The sequence below is a fragment of the Sebastes fasciatus genome, chromosome 19 (genome assembly GCF_043250625.1).
Source record: "Sebastes fasciatus isolate fSebFas1 chromosome 19, fSebFas1.pri, whole genome shotgun sequence".
Taxonomy (NCBI): Eukaryota; Metazoa; Chordata; class Actinopteri; order Perciformes; family Sebastidae; genus Sebastes; species Sebastes fasciatus.
In genome coordinates, this window is record NC_133813.1 from 20,013,493 (window position 1) to 20,033,982 (window position 20,490).

General features: G+C 38.4%; 1 protein-coding gene across 2 annotated transcripts; it reads left to right on the plus strand.

The window, feature by feature from the left end:
* Nucleotides 1-793: 793 nt before the first annotated feature.
* Nucleotides 794-19,645, plus strand: lhx6a (LIM homeobox 6a). Of its 2 annotated transcripts, none has more exons than XR_012591653.1 (9): nt 794-1,291; nt 2,332-2,403; nt 4,334-4,519; nt 6,353-6,474; nt 16,001-16,221; nt 16,543-16,643; nt 16,818-16,913; nt 17,730-17,884; nt 17,999-19,645. XR_012591653.1 is itself a non-coding variant. In XM_074617963.1 (9 exons), exons 1-9 carry the CDS (start codon nt 1,214-1,216, stop codon nt 18,076-18,078), a joined length of 1,131 nt encoding a protein of 376 aa, XP_074474064.1. In that variant the 5' UTR covers nt 794-1,213; the 3' UTR covers nt 18,079-19,645. The 2 variants fall into 2 exon arrangements, 1 of the variants encoding a protein (XP_074474064.1); XM_074617963.1 differs by having other exon boundaries at nt 17,710-17,884.
* The last annotated feature ends 845 nt before the right edge of the window (nt 19,646-20,490 follow it).

A 20,490-nucleotide genomic window follows, 5' to 3' on the forward strand; every position in this document is an offset into this window, starting at 1 on the left:
CGGTGAGTTTCTCTTTCATCTGCATCACCTCCTCTACTCTTTACATCATTTAGAAAAAATATTTCTCACTATTTATCACAATTATTTTGTTTGTTTGAGTTATAGCCTAAATTAATTATGTCCAAATCAAATTCTGACCCATATGGATTAATATAACTAACTTTTTCTTGTTTTTAATCCGTAAATTGTACTACAGTATGTGTTTCTTTAATTTTTTTTTTATCTTTAAAAATATTTTGTTTTCCTTAATTTTACACATTACATCAATGTAATAACGAATTTTTAATATACAAATTCAAGTTTTTAATAATGAGGATAAGAGGCATTACAATACAATAAATATGATTAGGCCTACACCCAATGGAATTATTTAAATTATATTTTTATACAATGGAATTTGGGGAAATGCATTTTCTTGTATCATTATTTTTTTGTTCTGGTGTAGATATATCCTGAATAAAACCCAACATATATATGGACACATTGTGTATAAAACAAGGTCTATTTATATGCCCCAGTATGTAGGTTAATTATTGCATTCCAGTCTATATATTTCTAGTAGCAAATAAACGGCCAATTATATAAATACCTATAATTTACATTGTTGTTTTCTTCTCTGGCAGCAGCCATATATGTCTTGAGATATCAAACATACACCAGCAGAGTTTGAGTAAGTTTCTGTCACAACTGTTCCAAAGTGTGTCCACCCTTCTTCTCACGCATATGAAAGTCTTTCCTCTCACCCTCCCCCTTTTCTTTAACTATTGAGGCAGGCCAGAGAGACGCGCAAACTTTCACTGCAGCTCTGCAAAGACACTCCGCAGTCTCTCCCTGCTCTGCACCTTATGAAGCCTTGGAGTAAAAGCTGCCAGCCCCTCAATTTGATTCACTTCCTGTAGTCAGACTCCTTCCAGAAAGTGGAGAGAGAGAGAGAGAGGAGAGAGGGGGAAAAGGAAGAAGTCTTTCTGTTCTAAATAAGACTCTCTGGAGGAGCAGCGAGCAACTCCTTTGCCTCTGCAAAGCTTCACAACTTCTGTAGTTGTGCACAAAGACAGCAGCTTTTTTTAAAGAGAGAATTTTGCGTTAAAAACAAAACTTATACGCCCGAGTCCATGCGGATGGTACAAAGTTTTTGACGTCAAATCGCCGAGTCTTCTTCTCCTGGTTCCACGCATCGAGTGTTTGGAGACACTGTGAAGCTCCAGGGAGGTTCATGTACTGGAAAAATGAAGTTTTGTCCCCTCTTTCAGAGGGAAATAAGATTCTGTCCGAAGGAATTCCCACGAAGCAGGTATATACTAACAACTTTGGACACTTTGGCTGAGCTTTGCAACTTTGTGCGTAAAAAGGTTCAAATTGGAGAGGTACCACCACTTATTCCCATGTGGGCCTCCACTGTTTGGTTCAGACTGAATTATGTTTTTATGTGATGACGTACAACTAGTAGTATGTGGTATAACGATGCCTCAATGTGAAATTATTTATTATGATTTTTTTAATATGATTTTTTTTTCTTCTTTTATCTTTTTTTATCTTCTTTATCTTTTTTTCTTCTTTAACCTTTTTTTTATCTTCTTTATCTTCTTTATATTATTTTTTTTCTTCTATCTTTTTTTTATCTTCTTTATCTTTTTTTTCTTCTTTTACCTTTTTTTTATCTTCTTTATCTTCAGTTTATTTGCAGCCCCGCAGCATCTTGCTTGTGCAGTGCGCTAGTTTTGTGTTGTTGTCTCCTTGTGATGTCACAAGAATCACTGCTTGTGTGTACTGAGATCAGCTGCACGCGCCAGCCGCCGTGAAGAGGCACGCGCGCCTCTCTTGTTATGAATAGCGTGATTTGCGGTCCGCGAGCCTCTCTCTCTCTCTCTCTGCTGCCAATTCGCCACGAGAAGAATTGGATTTTAATTACAGCCATTAAAAATCAAATTTGCAATTCTTTAGGGTGACCCGTTGCCTTCCTGTGATTGACAGATGAAATTGACACTCCGGGTCGCTCTTATCCGCAGCGTTTCAAGCTATTTGTAATTACAGGTAGTTTTTTTTTTCTTTTTCTCCCCCCTCCTCCTCCACTCTCGTGTCCTGGATTGCGAAGAAAATACTATTATTCTAAGAGGCACGGGTTAAGGGCAGGGAGAAAAAAAAATCAATCCAAATTGAAATAGCTTCATTAAAATGTGCCTTTTGTTCAGTTTTTAAACTGGGGGTTTATTGTCAGGACCACTTTATATAGGAGTAGCTCTGGAGAGCTGTCTGCAAATATCTCCAGGGGATTTCTCAGCTGAGGATGAGACGGACAAAGTGATGAAGACTTTACTGACCGTTTTCTTGTAGGTGATCATCACCGAGCAGCAGAGTACACCGGGAGCCTCGCGCTGCAGTGTGGACTCGAAACACGCGCCAATGGTAAGAGCTTTATTGCTTTATATTTATGCTTCTTATATGTCTGGGTCGTTTATTACGCATCCACTGCACAGTGGGATTCATGCAAATATCCTCTTTGGAAACGAGGAAAAAAAGTGTCTTCCAATTCCATTTTTTTGTGATTTCCTGAAACAATCGTGCCACTCTAGTTCACCCATTAATCTCTGAAGCATTTTGTTATTTTTCAGTGAATGCACTGTGTAGTTTCCTATTTCTCAACGCAAGCAATTCTTTTTTTTTTTTTTTAAGTAAGAATTTGGGAAGATTTCTAAGAGAGTCCCTCCTTTTGATTGTCTGTAAAGCCAACCTATATTCAACTTTCTTACTTCACACTGAAGGTTTCCACCTGTTAATGGTTGGTTGGTTGTTTGTAATAAAACGCACCCCCACATTCAAGCTTCAAAACTATATGGCATAGTTAGGAAAAAAAAAAAAGGTGTGATGAACACAAGACTGATTTTTGTCTACGAAGTTTTCCATTTTTTTTCTTTTGTAATCAACCACAATCTTACAATTTAGACTTTTTCAATTTTATTTTAATTTTTTTTAATTTACAGCATGTCCTCTTTAGTGGACCATTTTAATGTTAAACGATTCAGAAGATACAACAAAATGAACAGATTATGGCTGTAGAGTAATATTAAACCAAAAAATGATTGAAAAACTAAAAAAATATATCATTCTGGATTCATGGTAACACAAATTATATTTACAGTAAATGGGTAATTCCATGTAATGTAACACCCATAATGCATACATATCGCTATGTATCACTGACATGTATCAGTGATCATTGAGGTTTGAAGATTTCCCCAAGTAGAAATACAATTTGCCTCAAGAATACAAAGTTTGCGCTTATGAGTATGGTAAACAGGAGACCATAACACTGGAATTGTCCCAATGATGCCCAGGATGTCCTCTTTAAAATACACAGGGGTTCATAGAGTAGCTCAAAAGAGTAAAAGGGGATGCATGTGGACAAAATGTCTACTACACACCGTTAGGAATTTCCCAGTAAAATAACAGTAAAGAACTGGCAGCAGGGTTTCCTTTATGTTACTGTAAAATTAACATTATTATACTGTCGCTGAAATTTACAGCTTTATACTTTTAATGAAAAATACAGTTTGAAATGTTTTTTTTTTATTAATTTCACAGTATTTTACAGTTAATTTACTGTTTAAAGATACATTATATAGCTGTTTTCCACCTTTCTTTTACATTATCTTACTGATTTCTTTTAATGCACTATTTAGGTTGTATTTTTTACATACATTTGAATAAACATTTTTTTTTTTGCCTAGATAAATAGACTTAGCAGGTTACAGACATAGGAATAGTCACACTAAATACAATTAAAGGCACTTGTTAGGAAAAAGGTTATAATAAACTTGTTGACACTTTTCCCAAAATGTCTGTCTATAGCTGGCTACAAGCACAGAATGCAAACCATAACAACATGTGAGTGAAGAACAATAAAGCTAATTCACTGATTTTACAATCATGTACAATGTACAAGCCTCACATGTGCAGATCAGGTCCCAGAATAAAACAAATACTGCATGAAACTGTTACTGATGATACTTTAGACAGTTGATCAGCAGTAAAGTGCTGTTTTTTAAGAATGCATTATAGTTCAGTTAAAAAACGGCCTATGAGCGTAATTTAACAGGTTTTCTTTTGTATTAACAGTAAAGCACTGTTTTTAGCAATAACAGGTTAATACTGTTGAAATCCTGCTGTAAATTAACAGCAATTGTTAACAGTGCAGAGGACATAAGTCAACGGGCTGGGTCTCAGGAGGATATACATTACATTTGTGAATTATCCACTTATTGATATCATGAAATTGGCATCAACATCTGCAGAGTGTGATTTATTGTGTGTGTTGCTGATGATGCTCCTCTTGCAGTCTCAGTCGGACGGAGAGTCCCAGCGGTCCAACATGGAGCCGGAGGACACCCGGTCGTCTCCCAGTACTCCGTCCACTCCCTCCGTGTGCTCACCGATCTCCACCAGCAGCTCGGTGTCAGCGTCCACCGGGAAGAACATGTGCGCCAGCTGCGGACAGGAGATCGTGGACAGATACCTGCTGAAGGTGAGAGAGAGAGGCCGAGCAGAAACAGCTTCGACTAAAAAACAGGATGAAAATGCACAGAGCAGAAATAATGTTCTTCTGGCTGCTGGGGACGTCTTGTTTATTTGTTTAGCCTTCTCTTTTTTTTTATTCTGGCATTCACATTAACAGCAAATAGCTCTTAGTCTACAACAAGACGAGCAGGAGCAAGTGGAGGAGGGTGCCATGTTGTCCTGTTTTGGTGAAGGCCTTGGACAACTTTACGCATCCTTATTGTGGAAATTACGCCAAATAAAAAAATCATGCACAAGTAAATACAACACTGAAGAAATGTGTCACCCATGAACTAAACGTATCCTGACCTGGCACATAGAAATACCTTAATTCAACTTATTCTCTAATTATTTTATAGTTGTAACATGCACGAAATAAACCTTTAGATTCAAAAACCTACATGTCTCCAGATTTAACCGCTCTTATCTGCACAAAAAAAAAAACATTTTCAAAGATTTAAAGCGACAGATACAACAGGGGGGTGTTTTGATTTTTTTTTCTTTCTGTTTTACAGCCTAGCTGTCAATACGCCTCGACTTGTCGCGTGCGCCCGCGTGCTTCTTCCAAGCAAAACAGTCTTCACTCGCGCGCAAATGGGTGTGTTTGTCAGGAAGTGTGAGTTCACTTTTGTTGTTGTGTCGAAGTCCAGGCCTATTAGGAGATCATCTAGAAATGTTGATGAAAAACACACTTTATGAAAAATAAAGATTTGTGTAAATTAATTTAACTATAAATAAATGATAATGTCACATAATACATTAAAGTGCAGCATTTTATGTGGTCTACATTAATGGTAGTCTTGTCCTGTTTTTTTTTATATTAGCCCTTTTTGACTGTTAAACTTCGTGCTTATTTCTGTGTGTACATATTTCACACTGGCCGATGCTGTAAATAAATTTATGTAAATAAATTGTTTTTTTTACTGATTTTAAAAGTCCTAAAATGGTTACAATAAATTATGCTTTGTTAGATAAAATTGCCATAATAGATATTTATATTCTAAATTGAATATGATTGCATGATCTCTATCGCCAAAATAATCGGGCTAATTTTGGATAATAATAATATTTTGAAACCTATTAAATGAGCAGCAGCGAAATGGCTATGCAATCTGTAAATTTACAAAAATGATTTAAATAATTTTTTAGTTGTCATTAGATATTGGTCACTTGTTTTCCACGCTTGATAATTATTATTATTATTATTATTATTATTATTATTTTAATTTTGCTAAAATGCTATCATAATTGCTGTTGAACGAAAACATTTTACTCAGTGCCAGAAAATGTTAGCTATAAGCAGGATGCTTGCTTTGATATTTCTCAATAAGAATGCATGCAAAATCATATAGTTTACGATAAAGTACGAAAAGGAACCACAGTAATTTTACAGGCTAATTATTTAATTTTTTAAGAAAAAAAATCCTAGTGATTACACAAATATGGTGTTGTTATATCAGAAAAAAAAGTACAATAAGATCTCTATAAAGTCACATATTGGCACCATAGACTCGCTTAAAGTCCCTAAAATTTAATTTTAAAATGATAATAGGCCAATATCACTATTAACTCTTTAATGTAAGATGTACAACTTTCATAGAAATATTTTTTCAAGTTGTATTGCTGCGTAATTAGGCATATAGAGGAATTATGAATATAGTAATGTTGATGGAAAACTTTGGTTAGTTATTACTCAGCACCATGCACACTGTACGTCCATAATGCAGTGATCGATCATAATCAGTGTGTGTGTGAGTGTGTGTGTGTGGGTGTGTTGACATGGATGTTTCCTATTTTGCAGGTGAACAACCTGATCTGGCACGTGCGCTGTCTGGAGTGTTCTGTCTGCAGAACGTCGCTACGTCAGCACAGCAGCTGCTACATCAAAAACAAAGAGATCTTCTGTAAAATGGATTATTTCAGGTAGGGTAAGTTTATGACCGTGTTTTCAAAATACCACGTCTACTCTCTCTCTCTCTCTCTCTCTCTCTCTCTCTCTCTCTCTCTCTCTCTGAGATGGATGCGGGTTGCCTCATGTGTTCCTCTTGAAAGATCTTTTCAAAAACGTCTCACAAGTCTGTAACAAAATAAAAGTCTAGCTGAAAGATCCACACTTTTGTTATGGCTATCCAACACACAGCATTCCCTCCCAGGAGCGACAAAAAAAAAGAAAAATAATATCTAGCCCACCAGAATAAAAGTTTGGAAAATGCTGTCCTTTATCTTAAAACGCGTAAAAGGAGAGTTTTGCCGTTTTTTGGGATGTTATTATCCTATAGCTGTGTTTTAGGGGAGGATGTTTTTTTATTCTTTTTATCACGTTTCACCATCTTCTACCGCTCAGATAATATCAGATTATTTTTTTAAATTATTTTGTTGTCATTTTACATTGCATTAAATGTAATGATTAGTTTCCTGTGGACCATGTCGGATCAGACAGGCCTTGGACCGGATTTTATTTGGCCACTGCATGATAAGTTCTCCAATTTATGGGCGTTAAACACACGCACACACACACACACACACACACACACACACACACACACACACACACACACATACACACACACTTTAACTTATCAACACACTGTTAATGCACAACGTGCCAGCCACGAAGCGCGCACGATGGCTGGCACGTTAAAGAAACGGAAATGGCCGGAAATGCCCGTTTGAGTGCGCAGCTATCTGAGTTTAGTCTACTCGGCTCCTATAGGCAAGCAAAGCGTTGAATGCAACGAAACTGACATACAACAGAGAGAAAAATGCATACACTCTATTTTATTCCAATCTATTCTATTCTATTTCTACTGCATCACCATAAAATGTGAAAATAGAAAGATATGTGTTATAATAATAATAAAACATATCACATGCTTGTTATTAATTTCCAGAGAACAAAACAAAGCAAAATAAAACAAAAATATTCAAATAAATTCTATCTTTAGACTCAAGTACAATAAATAACAATATTATTTCACAGATTTACTATCTATCTATTCAATTCATCTTTATTGACAGACTCGAAGTCCATTAAAAAACATACAACACAAACAACAATACGTACATTAAAATAGAAACTGCCACTTTTTTATAAAAGACAGTTATACCAGTGTTTCCACAGGGGTGACTGGTATCGTATAACACTAAAACAAGGATTTCTATCTATCTATCTATCTATCTATCTATCTATCTATCTATCTATCTATCTATCTATCTATCTATCTATCTATCTATCTACCTATCTATCATACTCATATGTATACTCTGTTGTGTATATTTTGGACAGCAATTACTTTATTTTCATGCAAGATCAATGCCGATAAATAAACAAATAGATATAGTGATACAGAGATACACACACACACATTGGGGGAAAATGAGAGACAGATTTGTTGATTGATATGTTGATTTATCATAATTCAAGGATGAATTTACCATCAGTTGCATTCATTCAATAGCCACATACTGTACTTGTGTTGGCATGCAGCAGAGAAGGAATAAGTCTTGGTTGATGTTTTTATTCCGATTTTCTCACTTTTTTGACTGTGTGTGTGTGTGTGTGTGTGTGTTTGTGTGTGTGTGTGTGTCTGAGGTTAAATGGGGTTCACACCAGCAACAACACATAGTAAAATCCTGTGCCTGTAGCCTGAAGCTGGTGGATAGGCTATATAGTATGGACACACATGCATCGTGCACATTGTGTGTGTGTGTGTGTGTGTGCATGTGTGACTGCTTGGAGCTGTGAGCTTTGGTGTTTGTCTGATCGAAACCTGATACCACGCCACCGCTCTGAGGTTTATAATCACCAGCAATTAGTCGTCCTCCACCCCAGACCCTCAGGCCTCCAGACCAGCAATTAGACCGCCCCGAGTGCCTGGTCAGCATGTTTCTGTTCTGAATGTGACTCCTATCCAAACTAAAAAAAAAACACACACAGACTAAAACAGATATGGGCACACTTATACATGGACACACACCTAAATATGAAAACATGAATATGAAACATGTACATATTAGCAGTGTACACATTGCCTCCTTTTACAACTCTAAAGAACGTGCACACACTGACACACACACATAAACATCCACTGAGATCTCTGTTTATTTATGCATGTCCAGCAGCTGCCAATCATTTTGCTGATTTTTTCACAAAATGTAGATTTTTGGTGTTTGCTCTGCCACATCATAATAATATTTTACCTGACCCGTCTCCATTTAAAAGCTCCTTCACCATTCACCCCTCTCGCCCCCTAAACACCGCTCTCTGGACTCTGAGCCTGTATTAACCACGCAGAGAGGGTTTCAAATACATCAGAGCATTAGAAAATGGTAATGAGTGTCACTGGGTCATATGTTATATACTCATCAGAGAAATCCTATGCTGTATTTATGTGAAATACAGCTTATGACTAAAAAGTGCTTGAATATAGAAGTGATAATATGTTGTTGACCCACCAGGATAAAGAATTTCCAAAAGATTAATGTATATTAAAGACACACTATACAGATTACACAAATTCATACAGTAGTTTTATATCAACCAGTGTGCAGCAGCTAGCCTATATGAACTGTAATGCAGTCCACACAGATTTTGAAAGGACCATTTCCCACTATAGCTCAAATTATGGGTCAGTTTTTCTTCTTGTTAATAAAGAAATGCAAACAGAAAAAAAAGAAAATCAAACAGCTTCACATTTAAACACTTTAAGCTGTCAGCTTTAGTGTCAATGTGAATCTCTGCTTTGGCCTAAATGCTGTAGCCAACTATACATAGCCAAAACACTGTAAAAATATATCTGATTGAATCTGTTTTTGTTTGACATGACATGGTTTTACAATATGAAAATTATTCTTTTACACACAATGACGTAATGCTCTACCCATGCCGCTGCCCGCTAGCCTATCATGCGCCTCCGCCTCCAGTGTTTGCACCTCCAACAAAAATGGCGCCAACCCCAAATACCTATGTGTGTGTGGAAAAAAATTCAGAAAAATGCGTAATTTTCTAAATAAAACAACATATAAAATTACAAAACACAACCAAACTGCAGTGACTGAAACGGCTAACTCAAGCTACCTGGTGAGGCACAGCTAGCCTTTGCTAAAGCTAATTGACCCCCACTTTCTGACCTGTTTCCTGTAATTGAAAAATCAACTCTAACAGTTCAACATGTTAATAATTGGTTATATTATTATGTGACATAAACGAGGCAGTATCATAATCACAATGGAGGAAACATGTAACACCAGATAAATGAGGCCTGCTGAATCTAACTAGCCTAGTTTAGCAGAGTAGCATGCTAGCGGCTGTAATCTGAGCCTCCAGTGAAATTGATTTGGTGTAGTTAAACTACTTTTAAATCTATAGATTACTTTGTTCATTTGTTCAAAAGGATATGAAAGCTAAGAACCCAATTTGTTTGTATGGCAGTATTCCTATGAATGAATGGTACAAACTAAAGTTTTTTATGCATGCTGTAGGCGTTTCATACATCAAAACTTCCAACCACCTTCACAAGATGTAAAACTAGTAGGTTGTTAGTTTCAAAGGTTCAGAGCCTCATAAGTCAAAAACACAGCATTCAGAACAGTTTCATTCCTATCAGTTTCAGCTGCAACTAACAGTTATTTAGATTTTTGATTAATCTGTTGATTATTTTCTTGATTTATCGATTAGTTATTTGGTCTAAAAAATGTTGAAAAATGTTGATCAGTGTTTCTCAAAGCCCTAGATGATGTCCTCAAATGTCTTGTTTTGTCCACGATTCAAATATATTCAGTTTACTGTCATAGAGGAGTAAAGAAACCAGAAAATACACATTTAAGAAGCTGGGATCAGAGACTTTTTACTTTTTTTTTTCTTAAAAAATTACTCAAACTGATTAATCGATTATCAAAATAATTGGCGATTGATTTCATAGTTGACAATTAATCAACTAATCGTTGCAGCTTTAGGCCTACTACCAGTGGAATAACTGAACACTAATACATTTAATTTGATAGTCTGGATAATATAATGGTCAAACTGTTAGACAAATCTTCTACTCAATATGGTTACAATCTCTGGACAAAAATCCTCATTTGCATAATACTATTTGTAGTTTCGGATTAGATTTCCTTGGTCTGACTGGAAAACGATAAATTGTTTAGTAAATCCTGCAGCGACAGTGAAGCTTTGCTGCATGGCTGGTGTCTGTACAATGGTTACCTCTGTAAATATAAACTGTAATCTGGGTTTAGGCCAGATTTAAACTAGGCTAAACACCACCGCGAGTCCAGATCCTCTGGGCTGGTTTTCAAACCTCTGGAGATATTTCTTCATCTGTGTCAGCCTCTCATCTGGCTTTGGACTGACAGCTACTTTAATGGGGCGTAATAGCAGGAAATCAGAGCGGGTTTCCCTCCATATACGTGTGTGTGTGTGTGTATGTATGTATGGTGAGGGGGGGTTGGAAGGTGGTGTGTGTATGTCGGGATAGGGGGCGCAGGACAGAGCCCATGCTGTGCCTCTCAAACCCATGTCAGGCCTCAGGGGCTTGCACACACACACACACACACACACACACACACACACACACGCATACACGCACGCAAACCATTTCTTTATCAGCCTCCTCCCCTGACCCCCCTCCCCTCCCTCGCCCCGCTCCGTAGAAACATCATCCTCGTCCGTGAGCTGCAGGCCACACAGGAAGTTGCATTGCTGCACTAATCAGGGGCACCCTGGGATACCGACATACAGTGTAACCAGAGTCCATGCACGTATAGGGAACTTTGTGGATGAGATGTGTGCACGTGTCTCTTTATGTGTGTGTGTGTGTGTGTGTGTGTGTGTGTGTGTGTGTGTGTGTATTGTAATAATAATTATTCATCAACCCACCTCTGCTTAGCTGATTAGGTCTCCATAGCAACAAAGACGAGTAAATCGGTACAGAGCGAGAGTGAGTTTTATTAAGAACTGAATGAATTGAAATTATAATAAGACATCTGTCACACAATGCTACACATTTAAATAAAGACTGCTCAGTCAAAGCAATGAATTATTATTATTATTATTATGATGATTATTCATGTTGTAAAGCACAAAGAAAACCGCCACAGTTACTGCAGTCTCAAAGAACACAGTATAAAAAATGTCAAGGTTTCTCTTGTGCAGGGTTAATGTGGTAAAGCCTGATGATATTTTTTAAATCCGTTAAAAGATGTTGTCTGTAAAGTATTTAGATCACTTCCCCCCCCGTTTTGGATTCCCATACAAAAGGCCTAACACGAACCTCGCCTCGTAAAAACCGCAAGCAAGAAGTCTCTCAGGACAAATCTAATAGAGATTAGAGTATTCTCATAGCACATCAGAAATAATCCGAAAAACGTGTACCTCCTCAAGCCACTCTTTCAGCAGCAGGTGAATTACTGTTAAAAAAAAAAAGAAGAAGTAAAGATTAGACGAAAGAAGGGAGCAAATAGCAGAGGTCTGGGGGAAAAGGGGAGTTTTGCGGTGTAGGATTTTCCCCTTTTGTGAGTGATACAGGGGGGGCCGTGAGGATTGACATCGCTCCAAAATAAACACCAGGTTTTTGGTACAAAGACAAAAAACGAGATACAAAAAAAAAAAAAAAGCCGGGGTATAGAGGGAGGAGGGGTCTGAGGAGGAGATGAAGATGGGGGACGAGGAGGGGGTTAAAACAAGGGATGATTTGCAGCTTTTCTGGGTTCTGTCTCGGAGCATGAAACTGACAAGCTGTCATGCTAGATTAGCCACAATGTTCCACAATGTTTTCCTCTTTTACTGTAGAAACAGCCTGGATTTCTCCATAACAATCCGAAACAATACGCACACACACAGCACAGCGCTGTAAGCCATGGAGACCATTTGTCTCCGGAATGGCTTTTATTGGGTTATAAGAGGTTTCTTTTGGTTAAGTTGCACATATCTGTGACAACTTAAGATCCTCTGTAAGTGCTATGCCAGCTAATTTTTATTTCAAGGTCACCACAAAGACTCGCTTGCTCTAATGCTGAACTGTGTTTGTTTGTGATGAGGAATAGCAGGCCTGGTACTGGAGATTGTATTTGTTGCATTACTTGACAGTGATGATAAAAACTAGGAAGGCAAACAGAATCCTCAAACAGTAGGCATGTATTCATGACCTATAAATATTCTCTCTACCACACTACATGCAGAAAAATGAATCTTCTGGCCAACAAGCTCATATACATGAGGAGGGGTACGAGTTTGTGAGATGTCGGAGGCTATAGTATGCTTTCATCCCAGATAGAGTGGACTTGAGTGCACTGATACGCTGCCAAACCCACTCACTTGGCAAACCCTCGTGCTCTCCGTCCCCCTGCTCCTCTCTCTCCCTCTGCCATCGACACTCTTTACTTTGCTATTTCCCTCAGCCACTTACTTCCTCTCTCTCCGTGTCTATTCTTTTCATCCCGCCCTCACCAGCTTGCCTTCGTACCTTTCAACTATTGACTGAATTTGGCTCGTGCTTGTGATGCTGCACTTGCATGAGCTTTCTCTCTATACCTCTGCTCTATATTCTAAGTTAAAGAAGAACATGTATTAGTAAAGATGTTGAGTCAGCCATCAGCTCTTGATATCTGTCCATCAATATGGAAAATCTAATTTGAGCTTCGCCGTTATGCTTCTGGGCCCCCAGTTTTACTTTCTCCCAGGCTGCCTCCTTCACCAGAATTGGCAGCTGCTGACCCCAACAATGGCTCTTAACCTAACCACGACCGTCTCAAACGTAAAGCGCTTTATACCCATTAAACCCACAATGTGCTCTTTAAATTAGGAGCTTAATGTCTTTTGATTGTGGTGTAAAACAGGAAATTAGTATAATATTTCAGTTGTATTAAAGTGGAGTTTTTTGGGATACTCCACAGTGCCAGCTGCACAGCGAATCCCAGTTAAAGGAGAAGCCCGGTGATATTCTATGTTTTTTTGTATTTTCAACAAATCCCATTAAAAGACCGAAACTATCAAAGCATCGTCTGCGTTGCCAAAGCCTGATGTATCTTATTCCTCCCTGCCACAGACCCCCATTTTTTTCATAATTTTTTTACATTCAAAGCTTCTATTGAGGTTTCGAATGAAGCTACAATTGTCTCTCGTCATATTTTATGACGTCATGACCCCCCCTCAATTTGAATAAAGTGATTCATCAGATTAAATGAGTATTTTTTTTTTATTAAATTAACTTTCTTTAATAAATATAACTCGTCAGTTTCATCACCATAAATACATATACTGTAGGTGTGACCTGACCTGCGAGTCGACCAGTCACCTGCGCATCACGTTACGCAGCCACCACTGGAATTTGATTTTACAAATAGTTTAATAGCCACTTATAATATTAGCCTAATCTTTATCTGCAACTGTGCAGAAATACTGGGTTTAAACTAGGGCTGTCAATCGATTCAAATATTGAATTGTGATTAGTCACATGATTGTCCATATTTAATCGTGCTTAATCGTAAATTAATCGCACATTTTTTATCTGTTCAAAATGTACCTTAAAGGGAGATTTGTCAAGTATTTAATACTCTGATCAACATGGGAGTGGGCAAATATTCTTGCTATATGCAAATGTATGTATATATTTATTATTGGAACACAAAACAATGACAAATATTCATTCAAGAAACCCTCACAGGTACTGCATTTAGTATAAAAATAGTATGCTCAAATCATAACATGGCAAACTGCAGCCCAACAGGCAACAACAGCTGTCAGTGTGTCAGTGTGCTGACTTGACTATGACTTGCCCCAAAACTGCATGTGATTATCATAAAGTGGGCATGTATGTAAAGGTGAGACTCATGGGTACCCATAGAAGCCATTTTCATTCACATATCTTGAGGTCAGAGGTCAAGGGACCCCTTTGAAATTGGCCATGCCAGTTTTTCCTCGCCGAAATGTAGCATTAGTTTGGAGCGTTATTTAGCCTCCTTTGCAACGAGCTAGTATAACATGGTTGGTACCGATGGATTTTAGGTTTTCTAGTTTCATATGATACCAGTATCTTCACTCTAGCTTTAAAACTGAGCCCGCTACAACCTCCGAAAGATGGATTGAGTTAATACATTAAAGAAATTAGTGGCGTTGAAACAAATTTGTGTTAGCCTGTTATTATCCCATTAAATTTGACAGCCCCAATTTAAACACAATGAATTGACATGCAAAAATTTTTTTGATTTTGAATTTGAATGTCGACGTTATGAACGAAGCTTTGAACTATTGGGTACAGCCCTACTAAAACTACTATGAACACATTAATGAGTCACATGACAAGATGAACATGGGCACTGTAGTTTATTTAGAGTCAGCTCTACACCATCCTGCTGCTGTAAATACTCACTAGGACACCAAATGTGTATTCATCCGCTGATGAAAATAGTCCCCATGAAATACATTGTTCACTCTTGTTTGAATAATGTTTGTGAAAAATTACCAGCTGTTTTAAGGAACTATTCAGCCTTTAAAAAATGTACTATATATATTTGTGACCCATTTAAAAAAAAAAAAAAAAAGATTTACATCTTCAGTGGGATTAAATGGGATTGGGGCTGAGTGCCAAAAATCATAGTGAGAGGGACTAATGCACACTTATTTAGAAGATGATGAATGTTAGGGTACTTAAATCTATGTTTACTTTGTCTCTGTTCCACCCTTGTATTTGTCTCATTCTGTCCTCAATCACATTTCTACACATTCAAATATTTCAAATGACGAGAGCATGTTTATTTTAGACATTCATATCTTGTTTTGAGCTCATGAGGAATTGTCTTAAAGCGTTTGCTGACTTAACAAATGTACGTTCACTCACCCTCTCTCTTTCCATGACTTTCTGTCCACTTATCTTTCATCCACCCACCCATTCAGAACAGTAAGTCAGGTGGTTTAGGTTTATGTGCCGCCTGACCTCACTGTTGCTATCAGTTACAGCGGGGCGATCTAGAGTGATGTCATCCGAGTCTTTCTTCATCTTCCACTGTGTGTAAAACCACCCTGGTTTGCGTGTGTGTTGGTTTGTTCCCCGGTGTGTGTGTGTGTGTGTGCATGTCAGGGCCTTCATGCATCAACCAGGAAATTGCAGGTGTTGGTTTGTTTGCATTCAAGGCTCAGCTTGCAGCCGCAGTCAGGAGTCTTTTCTGAAGGCCACATCCTCCTCCAAGGTTTCTTCCTTTAAACCCTTGAGTTCTGCCAAAACTTCAAGTTTAAAAACACTTATTTTCAACTTCAGCTCTCTCAAAATATTCTCAAAGAAAAGGACGTCTGTGCATGTTTAATTGATGTGTGTACTATCTGGATCATCTAACATCATCTACTGCTGTGATTTTCTTTATCGAAATGTTGCTTTTACCCCATCAATGAACCACTAATTCCTCATTCTGTTTCTCCTCCTCTGCCTCTGCTCTCCTTTTCTCTCCCTCACAGTAGGTTTGGTACTAAGTGTGCCCGCTGTGGGCGGCAGATATACGCCAGCGACTGGGTGCGCCGTGCCAGGGGAAACGCATACCACTTGGCGTGTTTTGCGTGTTACTCGTGTAAGAGGCAGTTGTCCACGGGAGAGGAGTTTGGCTTGGTGGAAGACAAGGTCCTGTGTAAGATCCACTACGACACCATGGTGGAGAACCTCAAACGGGCGGCTGAGAGCGGTGAGTAGTGGTTCTGGCAAATTTACTGTAATGGTTCTCTGTGGCCGTCCAGATGTTTGCTTGAGAGTCCTCCCAAAATCCGAGCAAAATAATGACTGCATAATTCACCTTTGTACGGTTTATTATTTCTGATGATTTAATATGTCTGGGCTGCTTCTTTCTGATTTCTCAATGGTCATGTTACAAGACACTCAAATTTGGGTTCCGACTGAGGAAAAAAAAGTCCCTTCCAAGTCGTCTGGTTCAAATCTCCTGGGACTATCTTGGTCATTTCATTTAGGTTTGTCTGTCATCTCACATGTCTGCCGTTGTGTTTTTCAGGCAATGGTATCACATTAGAAGGAGCGGTTCCAACAGAACAAGACAGTCAGCCCAAACCGGCCAAAAGGGCACGGACATCCTTCACTGCAGAACAGCTACAGGTCAGACACAACACATCACACCAATCTCAGCCTATAACCAAGGTATTTTTTAATACAATTTGAAGCCCATTTTGTAAACGTGCAGCACTCTTAGCTTCAATCCTCAATCCAATACGCAATGACCTCTGTAATGATCGGATTGGTTTAATGCTAAAGATTCGCCTCCATGTGCAGATCATGCAGGCTCAGTTTGCCCAGGACAACAATCCAGACGCCCAGACGCTACAGAAACTAGCCGACATGACGGGCCTCAGCAGGAGAGTTATACAGGTCAGTACACAGAAATCCACTTTATTCTGGTACTAATGAATCTACTGATGTTATGGCACTGTTGGTGCCTTCAAATGGGGTCGTGTTTACCGTGACTCACGAGAAGAATCTATATGAACGCGCCGCTCTTGTGGTATTCACAACATCATAAGTGGAAAGTTTCTGAAAGCTCCAGCCTCACGACTTGTGACGTGTTTGTTGACGTTGTCAGAAATGGCGGAGGCCTTGGAAGTACATTTTTCGGCACATATTAAGTTAATATATTGTAATTTTAGTCGTATATTGTTTTTATTCGTAATTTTATAATATGTCTGAGGAAAATGTTGATATTCCCAACAGCCTCATCTTTTTCCTCTGTCATTATGCCTTTGCATTTCCTGCATTATGTTACCCACTTGCTAGCTTGCTAAATTGTAAGCCTCTGTGGCTTCTAGACGCCGACAGTAACGTTAATATTGCTGTTGCTTAGCAGCGGTGTTCTCACGACTTAACCACCACTTGAACGCCAAGCAAATCGTGTACACGACTTCCCATGTTGTAAACACAAGTTTCATTTGAAGGCACCATGCATGTATTGAAATCACATAATTCAGCAACATACAAACACCTATGACCTGATCCAGCCATACAATGAGTAGAATAAAAAAAAGTCAGATTATGTATTAAATGTTCATGTTAGATAATACATTTTCAATTTTTTTGTCTGTCATTTATGCTTCTTAAAAAACGTACAAATCAACATATTTGATTTTAAGAATATAGCTACATGATGTCTGGTTACATTGCGTCTTCATAGGTGTGGTTTCAAAACTGCAGAGCAAGACACAAAAAGCACACGCCCCAGCACAGTGGGGCGCCCCCAGGTCATCTCCAGTCCAGGATACCCTCGTCCCTGCCCGATGAGCTGCATTACTCTCCCTTTGGCAGTCCAGAGCGGGCGCGCATGGTGGCCCTTCACGGGTACATTGACAGTGAGTTGCAGCTTACTTTTGTGCAGTAAAATAAAACTGTACTTTTAGGTAGTTTTAAAGCAGATTATTATTTATTACACTGTTTTAAAATGCTTTTTTCTGTGTGCTCTCCAGGTCATCCCTTCTCCATGCTGACCTCTCAGGGTCTCCCTCACCAGGCCATGTCGCTGCCACAGCTCCCCCTCAGCCGCTAGCGCTCCACCACTACGACCCCTCGTGACCCCTAAACCTCCGGATCCTAACCCTCGACCTCCCATCACTGACGTCTGCAGACCTGACCCAGAGGTCAGGCAGGAGTCAGCTTGGAGAAAAGACACATCTTACAGGAGCCGCTCGGAAGCAGAAAAAGAAATGGAAGAACGAGGAAAAATTACATCCGTCTTTATGTTTTTTTTTTTCTTTCTGAGGACAGGACAGGAATATCCCACCTGCAGCCACTCTGTCAAAATGATGAAGCATTTATCATTAGCGGGAACTCACTGACTGTATTTTACACCACCTAAAGGACCCATTTTGCTTCACATGTACAGCATCCTCCACTCTGCCAATCCACCCTCCGACTTGAAGGAGGAATGGAGTTTTAAAGGGATGAAACTGACCAAGGAAGCAGGACTGAAGCCTCTGAGTGCTGTCAGAAGATAAACAAAGAAGGGAAAATTTAAAGGGGGAACTAACTGTCATTGTGGCCCCGAGGTCCCGGCACACACAGTAGACCACATTAGAGGTAAGACTCCTCACTCTTTTCTCTCTAAAACAACCATGAAGGAAACATAAATGTAAATTAAATAAGTCGACTGTTGAAATATTTTCTTTAGGAATGACAGACTTTTATGACATCTCAAAAAACAGAAACTTCTTAGTTACATTTTAGGTCACTTTTCCATTGAAATTCGATTTTTGTTAAGGAATGAAAATGTTGTGTGCCTTATCTTTTCCATTATTAAAAGAAACGTTACAGCAGTGAATCAGCTAATTACAATTCCAGCCTGCAATCCGTCTCTAATTTGGGTGTTTTTTTTATTTTATTGTGCAGAACAAATTATTTTAAATCTTCTATTGGTAGAAAATCAGCATCTTGACTGTTTATCACGAAAGGAAAACCACCAAAGCACAATGTCTGGGCTCGTTTGTTATTAAATTATGGCTGTAACATTAGAAGCTAACAGATTTCAGGCCGCCACAATCCTGTTACGTTTCTTTTAAACTGCGAGAGGGAAGTCTGAGATGAGCGTACTAGTCAAAAAACACATTCCTACAAAATCTGTTCCAAGTATTTTCACATTTCCAAACAAGTGTATTGTCACTAATTTATAATTTCGAAGGTTGCTTGTTCAGCCGCTGTGTGTGTGTGTGTCTTTCACACAAAGAGGGAGTGTTGGTGTATTGGTACAATATGAAACAGACTGGGGTTGTACATAGTAAGACGTGTGTGTGTGTGTGTGTGTGTGTGTGTGTGTGTGTGTGTGTGTGTGTGGGCGTGTGTGTGTGTGTATGTGTGCGTGCGTGTGTGTTGGCAGGGGTAGAGAGTGTGCATCTGTATTTTAGTGCCATGGCCATTGTGTGAAGAACAGGATCCAACAAGACCTCAATGTCCTTGTATTTATTGAGATGGTAAATCCCTGTAAAGCACTTTTTTCCTCCTCTGAAATTGTTTTTGTTTTGTTAAAAAACATGAAATGAAATCCAACAAAAAAGTTTATTTGATAGACTGTGCATCATAAATGTTTTGTGTACTAAATTGCAATAAAATAGAATGTGATATTTTTGTGTTTTTTGGATCATTTGTGAGGATAAATTAATGAAGCAATAATTTATTTCCCAAACGTTGGGAAAATGTTTGGCACCAAGATTAAATTAGGCTCAATTGGATAGGATTATTCAAATGACAAACGTACAAATAAAATAAATAAATATGACGCAGTTGTATGTGTTTTGTAATTATGCATGACGTTTAGTCCTTTGGCTGTGCGTGCATGTATTTGCCCTTATTATTGTGGATAGTTGGTACATCCTAGTGTGTGTGTGTGTGTGTGTTGCATTTTTTGTGAGTGTGTATTTGCCACAAAGCAGGAAGAGTGCATCATGGGAAAGATTGTGCAAAGGACTGCTGCCTTTAAATTACTTGATGTTATTTATTGATGTTATTTTCACCTTTGACCTTGTGAAGTTGTTTAGGTGATAGAGGGGCTATCGGGCCCCCAACATATCCTCTGCTAAAGACAATTTATGGTGATTATTATTATTATTATTATTATTATTATATGTTAAAGTAGGAGTACATGACCCTGTTAACGTTACCTGCACATTAGCAAGTATCTTGTTTTGGAGACAAAAGCGTGCCTGTAATCTCATACATTATAGTATCAAAATATGACTAACTATTGAACTTTTCATTGATGACCGACCGCAGCATGAAGCCTAAATATATAAAAACGTATTTATTGACATGTAGACTATGAATGTCATATACCTCCATTATAATGTTTTGAATATTATTTATATTTTTGCATGCAGGAACATTCATTGTCAGGATTTAAAAGTGCAAGAGATATTCCTCTATCTGAGATCGAAACTGTCAACTGTAAAACAAAAACACCTCAGGTTAT